Source organism: Castor canadensis, chromosome 9 (assembly GCF_047511655.1).
Source record: "Castor canadensis chromosome 9, mCasCan1.hap1v2, whole genome shotgun sequence".
NCBI lineage: Eukaryota > Metazoa > Chordata > Mammalia > Rodentia > Castoridae > Castor > Castor canadensis.
The window spans coordinates 39,834,838-39,854,775 of record NC_133394.1 but is presented as its reverse complement, the minus strand read 5'-3'; the positions used below and the strand labels follow the sequence as shown (position 1 = coordinate 39,854,775).

Genomic DNA, 19,938 nt, shown 5'->3' with positions numbered 1-19,938 from the left:
TTTACTTTTTCCAGTCTATCAGAAGAAAGAGCACCTTTTTTTCCCAAAATCATCCTTTCCATGTTTTCCCTGAAACGTAACAGAAACTATAGAGAAAAACACAAGGCGAAAAAGAATTATTACTGTATGTATTACTTTATTATATGTTTATCCTATTACTTTATATGCATGGTAATGATATAGTTAAAATAGAGTTTAAAAAGCTTTTTAAAAATATTATTTATACTCTATGTTAATATCTTCAATGTGGTATATTATTTTGTTATTAAAATGTTTTGTTAAATTTAAAGTGGATTTGCTTTGTTTTACTCAGAAAGACTGGTAGTCGTGGCTGAGCACTGTGAACAGAGTCTGGAAGACCTGCTTCGGGAAAGGAAACCTGTAAGGTACTGTGTAGTATCAGGACCAGTAAATAAAAAGTAGAAAGTGTTAAACCCAAAAGCATTTTTATTAGAAACTGCAGGACTTTGATTCCTTCTGTTTTTGTTTAATATAAAATATACTGGCAAATGTTCATCTTAAGAAATTTAATGCATAGGCCATTTAGACATGCAGTGTTAACATTGTTCAGTGTTCAGGTTTTGTGAGGTAGCCATTCTCCAAAGTACTGTAAAAATTCCTCAGAAGGATACATATGTATATATATATATAAATTTGAAATCTTTCTAGTACTAATCATTTATTTCATTTGGTAAGATTAAGTTTATTTTCCTGAAAGTAGCTACATGGTAGCTTCTTACAGGATACTTGCATTCCTAAGGATACAATGAACTGTGTTAAGTAAAGACCATGTTGAGGAAGAGGAAGAAATAATTGTGACATGAGTAGAATTTAATGATACACTTGGAATTCATTTCAACAACCCAAATTTACTTTTTCTCTCTTAGGAAGAAGAGTGTGTGGTCAAAGCTTCCATTATAAATATTTTATTAAATAATCTGTTTCATATATTTTCTGAAATTATGTTATAATCATAAAAATGTATCTTTATTGTATAAAGAAAGTTATTAACTGATAAAAAATGCTTCTGTTCCCTCCTTTAGAGAAGTCTATTCTGACTATTGGTAATTATGTTACTTTTCTGTATATTTAGTGAATATGTTTTTATGTTTATAGTTTTTGTTATGTCACCAATCTTTATTTTGTTGAAGAACATCCAATATTATTCTTTGTTCACTATTCAGATTTTTACTGCATTTTATAGGCCAGTGCTGCTATAAAGAATTCTCTATGAAATCTAGTTCCAAATAAAATTCAAACCAATCTTTATCTAGGAAAAAATTATTTTAACTATGCTTGAATTAAATTTATGTAAAGACTTATAATGCAATATATATAATGAAAAAGGTAATAACTAGCTAAAAGCAGTCTTGGACGAGCTTCCTAATCATTTTCGATACCTATAAAACAAGTAATTTTACTTGATATAGGGATTATTCTAATATCAACTTAATATTTTATGAATGTGAATAAGATTAAATACAAAATTCATATTGTCTTTCTTGCCATTTACATTTTTTGGGGGGGTGGGCCTCACGTTTACTAGGCAGGTGCTCTTACTGCTTGAGTCACCCCACCAACCCTTTTTTGTGATTGATTTTTTTGAGATAGGATCTCGGGAACTATTTGGGTCTGGCTTCAAACAGTGATCCTCCTGATCTTTGCCTCCCAAGTTGCTAGGATTACAGGCAACAGTCATCAGCTCCCAGCTACCATTTACCTTTTATAGTAGTGTTTTTTCAGTTATTTTAAACAGATTGCATCATCCTTTACAGGTCTTTGTAATTTCTTCAAGGAAGATGTATTTAAACATTTGTGCTAATGAAGTACTGTTTTATTAATCATTCTGGTAATAGGCTTGAATTCCACTGCCTTTCACTTGAAATGATTCTGTCAGGTTCAGTTCCAAGTTGTTATCTGATCCAATCATCTAAATTAGTTTTGGTGAGAACTGTTTAACTTTTCCACATATTTGGGTTACATTAGTCTCCAAAAACATAGCAAGCTTCATGTGCAGACTTGATGTATTACAATTTTAATTATGTAACCTGTTTATAGAAAGTGAGAAGGAACTTAATTTAGTTTTTTACTGCCAAAAGTAAGCATCTTGCACCTGTAAGAAAGGCAATACAAAATAAATAGGAAATCTTATATTTAGATGGAGTTTAGATTCACGATTTTTACTTATCCATTTGTCTATCCATTTGTCTTGCAAACTGTAAACTGTCAGTTGTCTATTAGTTATTTGAGTTGATTTTCAACAAATAAATTCAATGTATATAATTTGCTTGATTTATATTTTGAAGAAAATTGTAAATCAGTTAAAATTGGTGGAAGAGAAAATAGGGGAATAAAAAAACTTAGAGATGAATCTTGTGCCAGTTTATAAGCTAAGTTTTCTTGAGTGACAGATTTAATACTAAACAAAGCAACATTATACTACAACATCATCATAGTAATTCACTAACAGATTATACCCTAAGACTATCTTGAAGTTTCAGATCATACTCAAAACTTAAGCATTCTCTCTCTTTATAACTTTAATGACCATAGAACTCTGTTGAGACTTTGTTATCCAGGAAGAAAATAATAAATTGTGCTATGACCTGGAGGCATTATTGAGTTAATCTTCCATATAGCAGATTTGCTAATCTGATTTAAAAGAAAAAGGTATTCAATATTTTCTTTAGAGTCCATTCATATAAGGAATATAAGGAATTAATTTTGGGAAAAAGCTCCTGTCTTTCCAGTGACTTTTACATTACTTGTGCCAGAGTTCAGTCTTGCCAACATTTCTCTCTAGTTTCAGTTAATACTGATAGGAATTATTTGGAAACATAGGGGCATGGGATTAAAGACATAAAAGCCAGTAAGTTTCAAGGCAAAAGTGTAATATTTGAAGATATGTTTGAAGTTATCTCGTATTTGTTGCCTGTGAATCTACTTAATTGCTGTTCTAAAAGCCTGATTCAGAAGACTAAGAAATGGAGAAATTTAGATCCCTTCTCTTCTTTGGAACTTTTTCCAGAGAATATTAAAAGGCATTCACTTTCATTACTCCTATTAAAGCAAGCATGAGGGAATGGTTTGCCTTTTAAGTCTAGCTACTATGTGGAAAGTTTTTCCTTTTTGTGTTAGTATTATGTATTCAGAGCATGTACTTTTGCTTAATCTGTATAAGTAGTGTCAAACGCAGCTCATAGACAGATACTCAGCAGAGATTTGGCACTTGCAATAGAGTTTCTACATTGTCCTTAAATTTGCAAGTGGGGGAAGCATGGGCAGAGCAGGCATGTTTCTTTAATAAGATGTAGTTTGTCACATGTTTTAAGGTTATGGTTTTGAAAGTGTACCAGAATACCATCACATTGCAGAGGTTATATGTGGAGACTGATGGGAAGCAGACTATGTCTGCAACTGTTCACTAGCTTGATGGAAAACATGAATTGACTTACTCGGATGAGTAAGTTTTATTTGTCCCTGTTAAAACATTTACTCACTGAATGAGATACTCCAAAGAATTTGAACTCATTCTGGAAAGTGGTTCAGATTGGATAATGAACCTCAGGTAAATTCTGACAGGTAGTAGATATCCTTATTTTAAAATAAAAGCTGGTAGTAGAAGTTTAGACTCTCATACTTTTATTTGTTTGTTTGTTTTCAGGAGACCTAGTTTCAAAATACATTTGACACAATTACAGTATAATTCTATAATTTAGATATTTATATAACTGAGCTATATTTTCTTCCTATTTTATCTGTTTTGTTTAAAGAAGGAAAATTATATCAAAAGTTACTCTTCATTCAGGCTTGGAATCTTGCACAAACTTCTGCTTTCTGCTTCTCTTGAACCCTATTTCCTATTTGTTGTTAATATAATCTTAGTGATACTTCTCACATCTCTGCTGTCCTCTACATTATTTGGCATAGGCTGTCACTAACAAGTATGGCAACATTCCCAACTGGTGTTCCTCACTTCATTCTTTCCAAACCCCAGTCACTCCTACTTTCTCTGCTCTATTAATATTCTTAAAGATTAGTCAATTCTCTACTCAAAAACATTTGGTGGCTCTCCATTTTTTTTCTAAAGAAATGCATTTTATAAGCTTAGGATCTGACTTCAGTTCCTCTAAATTATTTCCAAATAGTGTCTTAAGTCATGCAAGTAGTTTTTATTGTTACCAATATGTGAGATTTAGTGCCAGAAAATTGAAATATACTGTGAAGAATGAGCTATGTCTTTTTATCCAAGTGTATCTGCAATCCCTTTTTTTTTTTTCAGTTCTGGGTATTAAACTCAGGGCCTACACCTTCAGCCTTGAGTCACTCCACCAACTCTTTTTTGTGATGGGTTTTATTTTCGAGGTAGGGTCTTATGAACTATTTGCCTGGGCTGGCTTTGAACCGTAGTCCTCCTGATCTCTCCCTCCTGAGTAGCTATGATTACAGGCATGAGCCACTGGTACCTGGATGTGTGTGCAATCTTTAGCACAATGTCTAGCAGCTCAAGCAATATACTTTCCTTTGTCTCCTTTTGTCACTTCCTCTCAACAAAAGCAAAAAATTGTTTTCCTCCTCCAGATTTCTGAATTTGCACTATATTTCTTTAGCAATAAGTTACCTTTCCCCCTTTTTAAATATACCATTTGGTGGGTTTTGACCAATGTAGATACCTGTACAGCCCAAATGCATATTAAGATTAGCAATTGTAGTAGTGTGGTAAAGACCCTTGTGCTCTTGTATATGACTACTTTCACTTAGTATGTTTCTGAGAATCATCAAGTATTTCATATATCATGGCTTATTTTTTATTGCTGAGATGTGTTCCATCTTATGACTATACCACAGTTTGTTTAGGAATGTTCTGTTCATGACTGTTTCTAGGTTTTTGTCTATTATGACTAAAGCTGCTGTGAATCCATCTGTGACTTTTTCTGTGCCTGTATATTTTTATTTTTCTTGGGTAAATAGTAGGAATATAATTGATGGGTTATACTGTAGGTACATGATTAATTAAAAAAACAAATCTTTTTAGAAATTATCTATTTTATATTTCCATCAAAAATACATGAGAGTTCTGATTCTTTCACATTTTTGCCAGCAATTGGTGTTTTTAGGTTTTTAATTTTAGCCAATTTTAGTAGGTATTAAGTGGTCTGTCATTATACAATTAATTTGCATTTCCATGACAATCTAAAGATGTTAAGCATTTTTTCATGTGCTGCTGGGGTGTTCATATCATGATATATAGACCTGTTTAATTTTCTGTTTACTTTTAAGGGGTTGTCTCATGTTTATTCATAAGTATTCTTTGCATATTCTCTATATCTTTTTTATTTTATTTTTTTGTAAACACTTTCTGTCAGTCTGACTTGCCTATTATTTTTCTAAATATATCTTTGTGGCAGAAGTTGTTGATGATGAAGTCCAATGTATTAAATTTTTCTTCTGTGGTCTTTGTTTTTTGAGCACTGTTTAAGAAATTTTGCCTACTCTCAAGTCATGAAGGTACTTAATGTTTTAGGTTTTGTGTTGGACCTATGCTCCATCTCAAGTTAATATTTGTAAATATTGTTCAAGTTAGTTTTTGCCATATAAATCTCCAGTTGCTCCACCTGTATTTATTTAAGCTATATTTATTTTCCCATTATATTGCTTCTGTGCTTTTCTAGAATATTAAATGGCCATGTAAGTATAGGTCTGTTTCTGGGCTTTCTATTTTGTGTCATTCATCTACTTTTCTATCTGTATGTCATCTCTATACCATCCTTACTATGAAAGCCTTATAATAAATCTTGAAGTCTGCAAGTGTAAGTTTCTGTTTGGTCCTTTCTCAAGATTACTTAGCAAATGTTGGTTCTTTATAGTTTCACATAACTTTTTTTTGCACACTTACATAAATTTTATAACAAGCTAAGAATCTCTAAGTTTCTAAAATTGTCTGTTGGAATTTAATTGGGGGGTTACAGTGCCCCAGTGAAATTTTTTGTGAAGAACTGACATCTTAACAGCATCAAGTTCTCCAACAGGTTACATGTTGTTTTGTTCCAAATTTTTAACTAATCAGTTTGATTAGTTTAATTTATCTCAGTAGTATCTTATAGTGCACAATTTAGAGTTTTTACTTTTGTTAAACGTATTTCTAAATATTTTGTTTTGATATGATTGTAGGTAATATTGTATTTAAATTTTATTTACCAACTGATGCTTATATGTAAAATATAAGTGAATTTATTATATTGGCTTTGTTTTCTGTGAACTTGCTAAATTAAATTCACCTATTAGTTCAAATGGTTCTTTGTAGGTTTCTTAGGATTTTCTGTGTAATCAACCATATCAAAGCAGACTAATGATTGCTTGGAGCCAGAGGTGGGATAGGATATAGACTGAAAATTGAACCATGATGACAATATTCTGTTTCTTGATTGTGTCAGTAAAGTTTCAAATGTATATATTTGTCAAAAATCTCTGCAATTTCTCTGTTATATTACAGTGGAGGAAAACAGGCCACTTTGATGTCTTGAGTGTCTTTATGATCAACTGTACTAGTTTACTAGGACTGCTGAAGAAATTGCCACAAACTGTGTAGCTCAAAAACAAAACTGACTTTCTTTCCCAATTCTAGAGGCCAGTATTCAGAAGTCAGTGCATTGACAGAACTGCATTCCCACTGAAGGCTGCTAGAAAAATCCTTCCTTATTACATTTTCCAGCTTCTGGTGGCTTTGGTGTTCCTTGGCTTGTGAACATATCACTTCAGCCCTTGCCTCTTGTCTTCACATGGCCTTTTCCTCTGTGTGTGCTTTCTCCTTTATGTGTCTCTTTCTCTTATAAAGAAAGCTTGATGTTGGATTTTGGACATACCTCTATAATTCAGAATGATATCCTCATATGCAAAAAACACTTTTTTTTCCAAATAAGATAACATTCACAGGTTCCAGGGTTTAGGACACAGACATAGCTTTTGAGAAGGCCACTTTTCACACAATTCTACCACCTAACCAGTAAACAAACAATGGACATATATGATAATATCCTTTCAAACACAGAAATTTTTGACTATTTGATTTGAATTCTTCTTATAAATCATGTTCTTTGGAGAAGAGGTCAAGAGAAGCGGATCTATTTTTCTCATGGTTGGAATTCATTTCAATGAGGCATATATACCAATGTGATTTATATGATAAACTTATTATGGCTAATAGTCAGATGTCCCAAATAACATTAGATGTTTTTCAATAGGAACTTTATCTTAAATTATATTCCTTTTTACATATTCTTGTCATAGTTATGTATGTAAAGCCAAGTGTTGTATTTTCATCTATATCACCAGGTCTCATCTTTAATTTAGCAAAACTTATAACTTAAAAATCTTCCCACTAGGCCTATTAAGGGAGCTTTTCTTAGAATAGTAGTGGTGATATGTTTTTATCATTGCTATTATTGTGACCTTTGACTGAAAGCAGGTAGAAACAGATCATTCAATGGGAATTGATTCAGTGAATTGAACGAGTTGGATTTTTAAGATTCAAATACTTATTCTACACTTATCCATATGATTTGTTTACTTTGCTTATATTCCATTTTTGTTGTATTTCAATGTAAGTAGTAGCTCAGATTATAAGCTAAAGAAATAATGATTTGGGACGCTTATACATTCTGATAGGAAACCAAAAATTATAAAAAGTGAGTGAGCCTAGATATGTTTTACTTGAGAAAAATTATCAATGCCAACAGAAATTAAATGGTGATTTTTTTTCATTTTTCTTTTATTATTCATATGTGCATACAAGGCTTGGTTCATTTCTCCCCCCTGCCCCCACCCCCTCCCTTACCACCCACTCCACCCCCTCCTGCTCCCCCCCCCAATACCCAGCAGAAACTATTTTGCCCTTATCTCTAATTTTGTTGTAGAGAGAGTATAAGCAATAATAGGAAGGAACAAGGGGTTTTGCTGGTTGAGATAAGGATAGCTATACAGGGCATTGACTCACATTGATTTCCTGTGCGTGGGTGTTACCTTCTAGGTTAATTCTTTTTGATCTAACCTTTTCTCTAGTTCCTGGTCCCCTTTTCCTATTGGCCTCAGTTGCTTTTAAGGTATCTGCTTTAGTTTCTCTGCATTAAGGGCAACAAATGCTAGCTAGTTTTTTAGGTGTCTTACCTATCCTCACCCCTCCCTTGTGTGCTTTCGCTTTTATCATGTGCTCATAGTCCAATCCCCTTGTTGTGTTTGCCCTTGATCTAATGTCCACATATGAGGGAGAACATACGATTTTTGGTCTTTTGAGCCAGGCTAACCTCACTCAGAATGATGTTCTCCAATTCCATCCATTTACCAGCGAATGATAACATTTTGTTCTTCTTCATGGCTGCATAAAATTCCATTGTGTATAGATACCACATTTTCTTAATCCATTCGTCAGTGCTGGGGCATCTTGGCTGTTTCCATAACTTGGCTATTGTGAATAGTGCCGCAATAAACATGGATGTGCAGGTGCCTCTGGAGTAACAGTCTTTTGGGTATATCCCCAAGAGTGGTATTGCTGGATCAAATGGTAGATCGATGTCCAGCTTTTTAAGTAGCCTCCAAATTTTTTTCCAGAGTGGTTGTACTAGTCTACATTCCCACCAACAGTGTAAGAGGGTTCCTTTTTCCCCACATCCTCGCCAACACCTGTTGTTGGTGGTGTTGCTGATGATGGCTATTCTAACAGGGGTGAGGTGGAATCTTAGTGTGGTTTTAATTTGCATTTCCTTTATTGCTAGAGATGGTGAGCATTTTTTCATGTGTTTTCTGGCCATTTGAATTTCTTCTTTTGAGAAAGTTCTGTTTAGTTCACATGCCCATTTCTTTATTGGTTCATTAGTTTTGGGAGAATTTAGTTTTTTAAGTTCCCTGTATATTCTGGTTATCAGTCCTTTGTCTGATGTATAATTGGCAAATATTTTCTCCCACTCTGTGGGTGTTCTCTTCAGTTTAGAGACCATTTCTTTTGATGAACAGAAGCTTTTTAGTTTTATGAGGTCCCATTTATCTATGCTATCTCTTAGTTGCTGTGCTGCTGGGGTTTCATTGAGAAAGTTCTTACCTATACCTACTAACTCCAGAGTATTTCCTACTCTTTAAGAGTTTGGGGTCTGATATTAAGATCCTTGATCCATTTTGAGTTAATCTTGGTATAGGGTGATATACATGGATCTAGTTTCAGTTTTTTGCAGACTGCTAACCAGTTTTCCCAGCAGTTTTTGTTGAAGAGGCTGCTATTTCTCCATCGTATATTTTTAGCTCCTTTGTCAAAGATAAGTTGCTCATAGTTGTGTGGCTTCATATCTGGATCCTCTATTCTGTTCCACTGGTCTTCATGTCTGTTTTTGTGCCAGTACCATGCTGTTTTTATTGTTATTGCTTTGTAATATAGTTTGAAGTCAGGTATTGTGATACCTCCTGCATTGTTCTTTTGACTGAGTAGTGCCTTGGCTATTCGTGGCCTCTTGTGTTTCCATATAAATTTCACAGTAGATTTTTCAATCTCTTTAATGAATGTCATTGGAATTTTGATGGGAATTGCATTAAACATGTAGATTACTTTGGGGAGTATCGACATTTTTACTATGTTGATTCTACCAATCCATGAGCATGGGAGATCTCTCCACTTTCTATAGTCTTCCTCAATCTCTTTCTTCAGAAGTGTATAGTTTTCCTTGTAGAGGTCTTTCACATCTTTTGTTAGGTTTACACCTAGGTATTTGATTTTTTTTTGAGGCTATTGTAAATGGAATTGTTTTCATACATTCTTTTTCCATTTGCTCATTGTTAGTGTATAGAAATGCTAATGATTTTTCTATGTTGATTTTATATCCTGCTACCTTGCTATAGCTATTGATGATGTCTACAAACTTATTTTTGGGAGAGAAAGGATGATGGGCTGCAGCACAGAAGGAAACCAACATTTATTGAGTACCTACTTTATGTCAGGCATTGTAGGCTTGTTATATTTAAACCTTATCACATAGCTATAATAGTTGCTATTATTATCTTATTTTAAAGAAAAAAAGAAACTTAAGATGCTAGGTCACAAGTAGAAAAAAATAGTTCAAGGATCATAATTTTGTTCTATTCAAATCCAATGTCTGGTGTCTTTGTTTTATACCACACTGTCCTATGTACCAGAAAGTGAAACAGTTTCATTTATATTCACCTCTACGATAGTGATTCTCAAAGTATGGCTATCATTAGTATGGGAACTTGTTAGAAATATAAATTGTTTGGACCTATCTGAGACCTTCTGTATTAAGAAGTTGGAGTAGGACCCAGAAGTATATATTTTATTTTTATTTATTTATTTTTTGGCAGTACTGGGGATTGAACATCTTTCAGCAATATTTTGGGAGTCATTTTGGATTATGTGGGGAAAGCTATTTTCACTGTCTTTCTATGAAAGTTGCTGGGATGGGTATGATCTTTACATCATAGTATTGAGACCTGCGAGTCTAGTTTACAGTTAGAAGAAACAGAACTAACTCAGTCAAGGTGATCTGGCTTGGGAAAAAAGAACTACTTAAGTAACCAGAACTCACAGAGTTGTACATTAGCTTTGGGAACAAAGCTTTGTTTAGTAAAATGTTATTTAGCCTTGTTCTGTCTTCTATGCATGCAGCATGGTAAGCTTACCAGGCCGAAGAGAAATAGCTAAATAAAATCTGGCTGTTTTGATTATTTGATAAAAATATAATCAGTGTCGCCCCCACTTCTGGTAAATGCAGTCGATACTGTAAATACTGTAATTTCATACTTGTCATAATTTTCTTAAGACAGACCAACACCTATTTAACTGAATGCTTCAGTTCAGCAAGCTTTTTTATGCACTGTACTGTTTTACAGACACTGTAATAAATGTTACATACAATTCAGGCAAGCCCTTTCCTATTCATTGTTTTTTGAGATGGGTAAGGTGACAGAATGCCTAAAAATTTAAAATGTTGGTCCATTTAAAAAATGTGAGCTGGTGTCAGATTGAGATTCTAGACAGTGATAATAATTTGTCTCTTCATCACACAGCAATATGGAAATAAATTTAGTCACGCTCTGTGATGTTTTGATCAATGATGGATTGCATATGCAAGGGTAGTCCTATCAGCTTATATTGCCTAATGACATTGTAGTCATTGTAGTTTGTGTAAGTATAATCTATGATGTTTGCATAATGGCAAACTCAATGACATATTTCTTAGGACATATCCCAATTGATGAGCAATACATACAAGATTGTAACAACAAAAACTTTGGAACAATTTACAGTAAATAATACCATTTTAGGGTCTGTCTTAGAGAACAGCATTACAATATCCCAAACTTGGAGAGGTCTGTGAAGTTGGACTTATTACTGAGTGTGTTTGTACTGCCAGTATCAGTACCTGATGAAAAAAGAGATTTTGAAGTGTCTGTGTCAAGGGCAATAAAAGTGATTTGGAAAAGGCGACATTGATAGAGCAGAAGTACCCAGTTGATCCTTAACTTGCTTAGCAAATAGTGGTTTTATTCTCACAGAGAGGGCCCATTTTGTAATTTTTATTAATTTATAAGTTATATACATACTGTAATATAACAAAATAGTATTATGTAGTTTTATAAAGTCCCTGATTTTTTTGAGGGAGACATGAACTTTTTGTTTGTTTTCATTGCTTTTAAGATGATCAGGATTCTACTCAGGGCCAATAGCTCATTAATCTTTGTTTAGCTCCTGTTTGGTGTTATATTTCTCACTTTATAAATTTGCAGACTGAGCATGGTGAAATTGGAGCATTCTTAAGCATAGCAAATCAATGACAGAGCCTTCTGGCTTTATGTCTGAACCTCAAACCACTAGACTATGCTTTCCATATGTGTTTTGATCTTATCAAATTAATTTTCTGCCTAGAAGAAAAGTTATTTAGTATTCGTGTTGGAAAGTTAATTTCTCAATTTATTATACCCATTGAGAATTAATAACATTCCAGGCTTATACTGCTCAACTTTGATTATTTTGGAGTAAAAGCTGAGTTGTAAATGTGCGCAGTTTCATAACAGACGAGACAGATGGCCTCTTTTTATACTTACTACAAAGAAGTCTTTGGTAGTTAATCAATGCGACTTCCATTTCAAAACATTCAAATCTGAGGAAATGAGTTCTTAAATTTAGCATGAATGGATGTCCTGTCAGTCTAAAGCATGTGTGCCCCATAGAGAAGTAAGTTACTTCCTTTCTCAATTTCAAAAAGTATTGCTTTTTTCCTTGAAAAGATTGCTCTGTTAAATACAAATATTCAAAACTTAATAAATGATAAGTGTCAGATTAAAAATCCCAAAGATATCAGCTCATTTCTAAAAACACTTTCTCCTTAATTTCTGGAAATATAAACCAATGCATCTTTAAGAGTTATATAGTAATTGAACTCTTTTGTCTTGAAATTATAGAAAGAGTTCATTTAAAGACAACACAGAATTATGCACTTATAATATTATCATTAGTATTGTTCCTCTCCACTTCTGAAATCATGCAGTAGCTAACTATATTTCATTTGTGTTTCTGCTCCTTAACATTTTACCTCAGGCTTACACCAAGAAAGGAAAGTTTTAAACCAAAAGAAAAATTTCTGCAGGAGTGCAGTCTTTACAGGTGAAAGAACATCTTTGAACTCATACAATGTTGCAGTGTGTTTCCTCCCTTGGTTTGCTGGCTGTATGGTGTTTGGATCTGTGGAGTGGCCGGTAGAAATACCAGGGACCATCATCTGAGGAATTAGCATGTGTGGTTTTAGTTACACCTATACTTGAACAACTTCCAAATCTTGCTCGGCAACCCCGATCTCTTCTCTTTCCTGGCCTCTCCTCCTTCTTGCAAACTAAATAACATCTCTTAGAAACATTGCAGATACCTAAAAGAACTGATAGTTCGAAGCCTACAGAAATCTCTCCTAACAACTTATTCTAATTCATAATTTTAGCCATATATTGACAAGATTATCCTATTGCCTATATTACCTGATTTATTCCTGTTTTTTTCTTCAGTGAATAAAAGACAGAATGAGAGAATACATATAGTTTTGCATACTGATTTAAAACAGCTAAGTATACAAAATTCCACAACTACCAATTCCTTTTTTGTCTTTCATTATATAAAATAACATTAATTTATCTTATTTTTACTTTACATATATACTACACACGCATGTACACACACACATAAACACATACAAACACACACATTGGGGTGACAATGGGTTTGAACTCAGGGTCTCATGCTTGCTAGGGCAGGTGCTCTTACTGCTTCAGCCACTCTGCTAGCCCTGCTTTATATTTTTAAATAAGTTCTAAAATTAAATACTGAGGTACAGAAGGACAGAAAATGGTTAACTATCTGGCTTAAACCAAAGAGTACTGAGGTCATTAACTGTAGTTCACACCTACTGCCAAGTAATTGCTAAGGAAGAGTCTGTCATAAACCAGTTTTTAAAGTATGTGAATTAAAACTATTTTGGTATGTATTTATCAACTCATTTTTAATATGAATGTGCTTTTTGATAATGCAAGACTAATGTTTAATATCTCATAATTTATTAGTAAAAGCATAGTATAGAAAGTAGACCATGCAGTCTTTTGTATTGAGCAATATCAAAATTGGTTTAATGAAAAATCACTTTAAAGGTTTTGTTCTAATTCCATGAGAAAGGCTATACTGAAGTCCTATGCAGCTGAGGACCTCTAGTGTCACAACTGAATATTGCATTAGTTTTTAAAATACTGTGAAAGAGTGTGTGTGTGTGTGTCAGAGACAGAGACAGAGACAGAAAACAAGAATAGTAAGAGATTTACTTTAAAGTTGCCTGGTAGAGATACATGAGCTCATAAAATTAGGTTTATATTTTGTTAATCAATCCCAAGGAAGGTTTTTCTTTTCTTTTCTAAAGCTTACATCCTTTCCTGTACGTATACTAATATAGTTGTGCTTTGACACAAAATCTTTACCTCTGAAACTAATAGTAATTGAATTTTATTTTAAAATTTAGAGTCTTGCTATTAATACCATTGATTTACTTTTGAAGATATTTATGAAAATTCTGTTTATCCTAAATTGTTCTGGTTTCACACATTCCCTGTTTGCCAAACTGACATATATGACTGACTTATGTGGCACTTTAACATGTGAGAAACTATTTGAAAAAGAGGAAGAGTTTACACATCAATTTAAATAGTGTTCTTTATAAATAGTAACCTTCATTGTTTTTCTTTTACATACATCATGGGAAATAACATCTTATTCTTTTTCTTCAAAAATATGACTGACAACTAGATTTCTGAGAACAGAAAAGTGAAGCTCTATCTCTTCTCTCCTATCTACCTACCTATTTGTCATCTATCTGTTCATCCTCTCCTCAGGGGTTGAGAAGGAAAGACTTGAAGATCAATCAATTGATCTATCTGTTTTCTATCTCTTCTCTCCTTCCCGTTCCCCCTTCTTGTTCTTCTCTCTTTCTTCTTTCTTCCTCCCTCCTTCCTTCCTCCTCCCCTTAGAAGAAAAGTCCTTGAATTAAATACTACATAGGGCTAAAGACCATTTAAAAGTAAAAAAGAAAGTTGATTTAGGAAATAGTTTCAATATTCATCTGTCCACTAAGAGCTCCAACTTAAAGAGAGAAAATATTTGGACTACAGATCCAATACAAATATAAGCAATATTATGAAAAATAGCTCACACTAAGGAGAGGTCGAAAATGAGAGAGGGAGGATAAAAGAAGGAAGTTAAGAAGGTGAATTTGGTTGATGAAACCACTATAAGAAGGGGACTAAGTTAGAAAGGAGAAAAATAGAGATGAACCAATATGGGTTATAAAACATATATACATAGAAATGTCACAATGAAACACCCTGTATACAAACAAACAAAAATTTCATTTTTTTTACTAAAACAGAGAACAGGAAGGCAAAAACAGATCCTGTCTGGGAGATTGGTACCAGTGGAAGCAGGGAGGATATAAGAAAATGGTCTAGGAGGGTGGATGTGGTGGAGATATTATGTATGCATATATGTAAATTAAAAAATGAGACATGTTGAAACTGTTGCAGGAATTGTGGGGGGGGGGTAAAGGAAAATGATGGAGGGGATGAATTCAATTGTGATATACTGTAAGAACTTTTGTAAATGTCACATTGTACCACAAGTAAAACAATAATAATAAAAAAAGATAGAGAAAATAAAGACATAAATCAGCTTTTCCTTGTTAATATTTCTATATAAATGGGGGATTTAAATCTTCCAAATAAACTGACTAGCACAAATGAAATCTTGTAACTAAGGATTAGTAAACAAAAAAAGTGCCTTTAAAACTTCCAATGGGGAATAACACGGTGTCTACAACAAAATCGTAATCAGATTGATACTAGACTTCTAACCTCTAATAAAGGATGCTATAAGACAATGAAGTAATTCTAAGTTTAAGGACAAGAATAAGACATTTTCAGACATGTTATGCTCTAAAATTTCTTACTCGTGCTCTTATGAAAAATTTCTCAAGGATGTATTTTAACTAAATAAAAAACATATGTAATATAAAAATTATGTTAACTCATGATAATCTTCATAAATAGAGTTCTAATTATAAAATGATACATGTGTTAAATTCTGAAAACTCTAATTTTCTCTCTCTTGAGAGTTATGGTTTATAAGAGGCCTAAGTTTATATTTGTTTTTCTGCACAGTTTTATAGTGAATATTTGTTAGTCATCACCTGACAATTGCCAATCACTTACCACTTCTCTCAGAGTAAAAGCCAAAGGCCTTATACAATGTAACTACTTGCTAACTTCTGACCTCATCTCCTAGTTCTTTACCTTTTGTTCATTCTGTTGCAGAGACAGTGGCCTCACTCTGCTTTTGTTGAGTTGCTGAGATTCTTCCAGCTCAGGCATGCATGCTAGGCCCTCTGCTTGCATCATATATTCCCCAGAGAGTTACATGTCTCTCTCAGTTCATTTAGCTTTCTATAAAATGTGTCCTCAGTGAGGCTTTTCCTGGCAACACTATATATCTGTCCTACTTTGTTTCCTTAGCACTTAATCAGTATATGTTAGTGTTACTTGTTTATTTTTTTGCCCTCAAGGAAGGAATGTACATTTCTTTTATCCCACTTACAATTTGATAGTGTAAAAATAATAAAAGTCAGGAATTTGGGAAAAATTTGAAAATTGTAAAGGCATGTTAACAATATCATTTGCATAGAACAGAGTTATTAAATAAAAGCCTAACCCCCAGAAGAACTGGAAACAGCAACTGTTAAGTAAGATTACCTCTGAAAGGTCACACTAGGGTGAGAGAAGAAAGAGCTTAACTTTTCATCTCTGCTTCTTTCTTATAGTTTTAGTATAGGGGAGAGAGTCAGGTTACAATAATTGTTTTTTTAAAGAAAATTTGTTCAACTCAGTATTTTTAAAGTAAGTTTTATTGAAGCATAAATTGCATACCTTAAAATTTACCCTTTAAATTAGCTTGATAAGCAAAGTCATGTAACCATCATCAAAATTAGCAATGGTACAATTCCATCAATCCAGAAAATTTCCTCTTATGTCTTTGTAGTACACCAAGTTCATGCTAGTCACTGATCAGTTATTCCATCCTTTTCCTATAACTCATATCTTTTCTTTAGTGAGAATTTCTCATAGACTAGAATATACTAGAGCCTTAATTCTGATCAAATCTGATAGTCCTTACCTTTAAATTAGTTAGTTTACACTAATTAGTATAATTATTGCTACAACTAGATTAAAATCTATTGTTTGCTTTTTATTTATTGTGTTTTGTATTTTCCCTTTTTATTTTGCCTGCTTGTAGATTTCTTTATGATTTCATTTAATCTCTACTATGGCCTTAATGTTTATAGCTATTTAAAAATTTATATGTAGTAGTTGCCTACATACAACTACTATTAATTTCATTCTAAAAATAAAAAAATGACTAGAAAATTAATCTGTACCAAAATGTTAGCATTGGTAGTTTGAGAGGTTATGTTTGAATGAGTGAGTTTTTTCCACTTTTCTGTGTATTATTCCTAACTTCCTACATGAATGATTTTTTTATTTTTTTGGCAGTATTGGGGTTTAAGCTCAGAGCTTTGTGCTTGCTAGGCAGGTTGTTCTCTACTACTTGAAGCATGCCTCCAGCCCTCGTGAATGATTTTTTTTTTTATTAAAGAAACTATGGGGTGGGGGGACAATAAGAGAAAGAAAGGTAGGAAAAATACAAAGAAAGTGGTTATCTGTGGTGGAGGATGGCTTTGAAAAGGTAGGATAAGAATTAGAGACATGTTTGACAAATCACAAATTACCAAAGGTTGCTTTATGACTTGATATGGAAATTAAGCTAATTTCCATTGCCATAAATATATTCTATGTATTTTTCAGGGACTTGGGTATTTTGTTTTTGGCAGAATAAATGGTTTTCATTGACATGGTTCTGACAAATATCTGAAACTTTCTTGATAATGTAGTAAAGCCAAGCCAATTAGATGTCAGTTGTATCTTCCTGTAAATAATAACCATCATCCAAATTCAAGTCATTTTCTAGGAAGAACATATACTGCTTTTAGAGTATCCCTTGGGGAACTTAAGAATTTTTTGTCATATCAATTCTGCTACAATAAAAATCCGACATATGTACAGGTATACATTTTAGAAAACATATAGCTTCTACTTTCCTTGAATAGAAAAGGTACAATAAAAATAATACCTTTGAATGTTTTCATTAGGCCTCATTTTAGTCTTTAATACAGGTTCTTTGTATTTGCTTTGATATTGATCTTTGACTGTTTTCTTTGTAGCTATTCCAAGGTTTTATGCATAGCATTTGAGGTACTTCAGGGCTTGCAGTATATGAACAAACATGGTATAGTACACCGGGCACTGTCTCCTCATAATATCTTGCTGGACCAAAAGGTAATTTGCAAATAATAATAGATATTTGTATGTTCCTTGAAATTGAAAACCCCTGAAATCAGGCCCACTCTGTTAATCAGAATGACCATAGAAAAAGAATGTGTTTTAAGAATATTTAAAATAAAAGGACTGTATGAAAGTGATCTATTTGTGGTTGCTGGAAAAACAGTCGTTAAATTATTTAGCTATATATGCCTTTCACATGGGTTATCCCTCCTCCTCAAAACTCATTTTCTAACTTCATGTTTTATTTCTTCCCTTTCATTTTTTTTTCTAAAGCTTATGTCTTTTTGCTTTCCAACCATTCCTCTCTCAATTTGCTTTTGTTTTAAGAAAGCAGCTCTGATAACGTATATAGACTATCACATTCTCATAAGTACAGCTTCAATGAGTTTTCCTCTCCTTATTTTCCTTCTTTCTTCATTCCTGTTTCATTTTTTATTTACTAGATTCTTATACCTAGCTTTCTTTTCTGTTGCATTGCTACTTCGCTACTTGAAAATCTTATAGAGGATAATAAAGAAGTAAATCCTCCTAAAAGAATTATGGACAGCAGAGTGGTATATTTTCAGTAGTAATCATATTTTCATAAGCACACAATAATAGCTTTAGGGAAGTTTTCTCTTTGGAATTATTTTCATATAATTATTTGATGAATTTCAATTCAATACAGTAATTATATGGTATTAAATGTCACAAAAGAGAAAAATGGCATTCATTAATTCCAACTTCATTGCAGTAAAGCATCATTGCCATACCAATCTACATTGTTTTAAAACATAATTCTGAGAAATAAAGTTCATGAGAAGATTATAAACAAATTTAATGATCAACTGTTTTTTAAACCTTAAACACCTAAAAGGTGTTAAAATTTTAACAGGCACAAAATTTGTGTTTTACTTTTACTAAGAACCTTATACTTGTGGTAAATATTATTTTTAAACAATATACAAGCTTATTGGAAATGTAGCAGATTTACCAAAATCCTGATGATTTTTGAGCTGAACTTTTCAAATTAATAATTCCTATGTCACAGTTAAAGTATAATAACATGCATGAACTTGCAACTCTATGAAAAAACAATTCCTCTGTAACTACTGCAAAACATTCTAATCAAGGATCCAAGACAAATCGGAGCATTTTTGCCTTTTTATCTTTATCGAAAAGCCTGCATAGTATAGACAGCAAAAATTTTAAGGAAAAATGCTTCCAAGTATGTATACCTATGTCTGTATGAGTGTAAGGCCAACTAAATATTGGCAAATAATTTTGGATAAAAGTATAGTATTTTATGAAATATTAAGTAGTATTTTCATAAAATAGTATAATTGAATAATAGTTATTTATAAAACATACAATGATTACTTTCTTTGTTAGTTGTATTAAAATATTTCATGGTGGTTTTCTCCTTTATTATTTTAGGGACATATTAAATTGGCTAAATTTGGACTTTATCATATGACAGCTCATGGTGATGATGTTGATTTCCCAATAGGGTAAGGATATATTTCCCTCTATTTTAAGTTCTGTTTTAAACCTGGTGTTATTTGTATTTACTTAGTTTTAATACTGCTACTTGGTATAAAAACAGTTTTTCCTAAGTTAATACATCTTAATTTTTCATATGCTTTGTTAAAGTGTAGACGATGAGTTTTTCCCAGTGTCCCAAAGGTTCCTAATGTTCGTCATTCATTGAATTGGCAGGAAGGGTGGCAGATTATTGACCTTGTTTACCTTCTAATACGTCTTAATTGTATTTCATTCAGAATTAAATAAGCACACATATGAATAATAAAAGAAAAAAAAAAGAATTAAATAAGCTTAAGGCAAGAAGACCGATTAGATAATTAATGATAATTGTGTGTGCAACAAGACACTGGAAAGCATCAGTGTGTTTTTTGAGTTTAACATTTTACTTAAATACTCTGTTCTCTAAAATTTAATTATATATTAAGGTTCATGTTGCGTCAT

At 32.7% G+C, this 19,938-nt stretch overlaps 1 protein-coding gene across 11 annotated transcripts in view; it reads left to right on the top strand.

Annotated features, from left to right (window-relative positions):
• The window catches only part of Tbck (TBC1 domain containing kinase), a 229,759-nt gene that overhangs the window by 18,562 nt on the left and 191,259 nt on the right, over positions 1-19,938 (top strand). For 8 of the 11 annotated variants that reach the window (XR_012435639.1, XM_074041489.1, XM_074041487.1 and 5 more), the window contains exons 3-6: positions 314-386; positions 12,593-12,658; positions 17,853-17,967; positions 19,390-19,463. Coding sequence is in view for 9 of the 11 variants with exons in the window: in XM_074041489.1 (XP_073897590.1) it covers positions 314-386; positions 12,593-12,658; positions 17,853-17,967; positions 19,390-19,463 (328 nt within the window). In the remaining 2 variants the exon portion in view is untranslated. Of the gene's footprint in view, positions 1-14; positions 125-313; positions 387-12,592; positions 12,659-17,852; positions 17,968-19,389; positions 19,464-19,938 lie in introns of those variants that run through there. The other 3 variants (XM_074041493.1, XM_074041488.1, XM_074041496.1) reach the window with 3 other exon arrangements.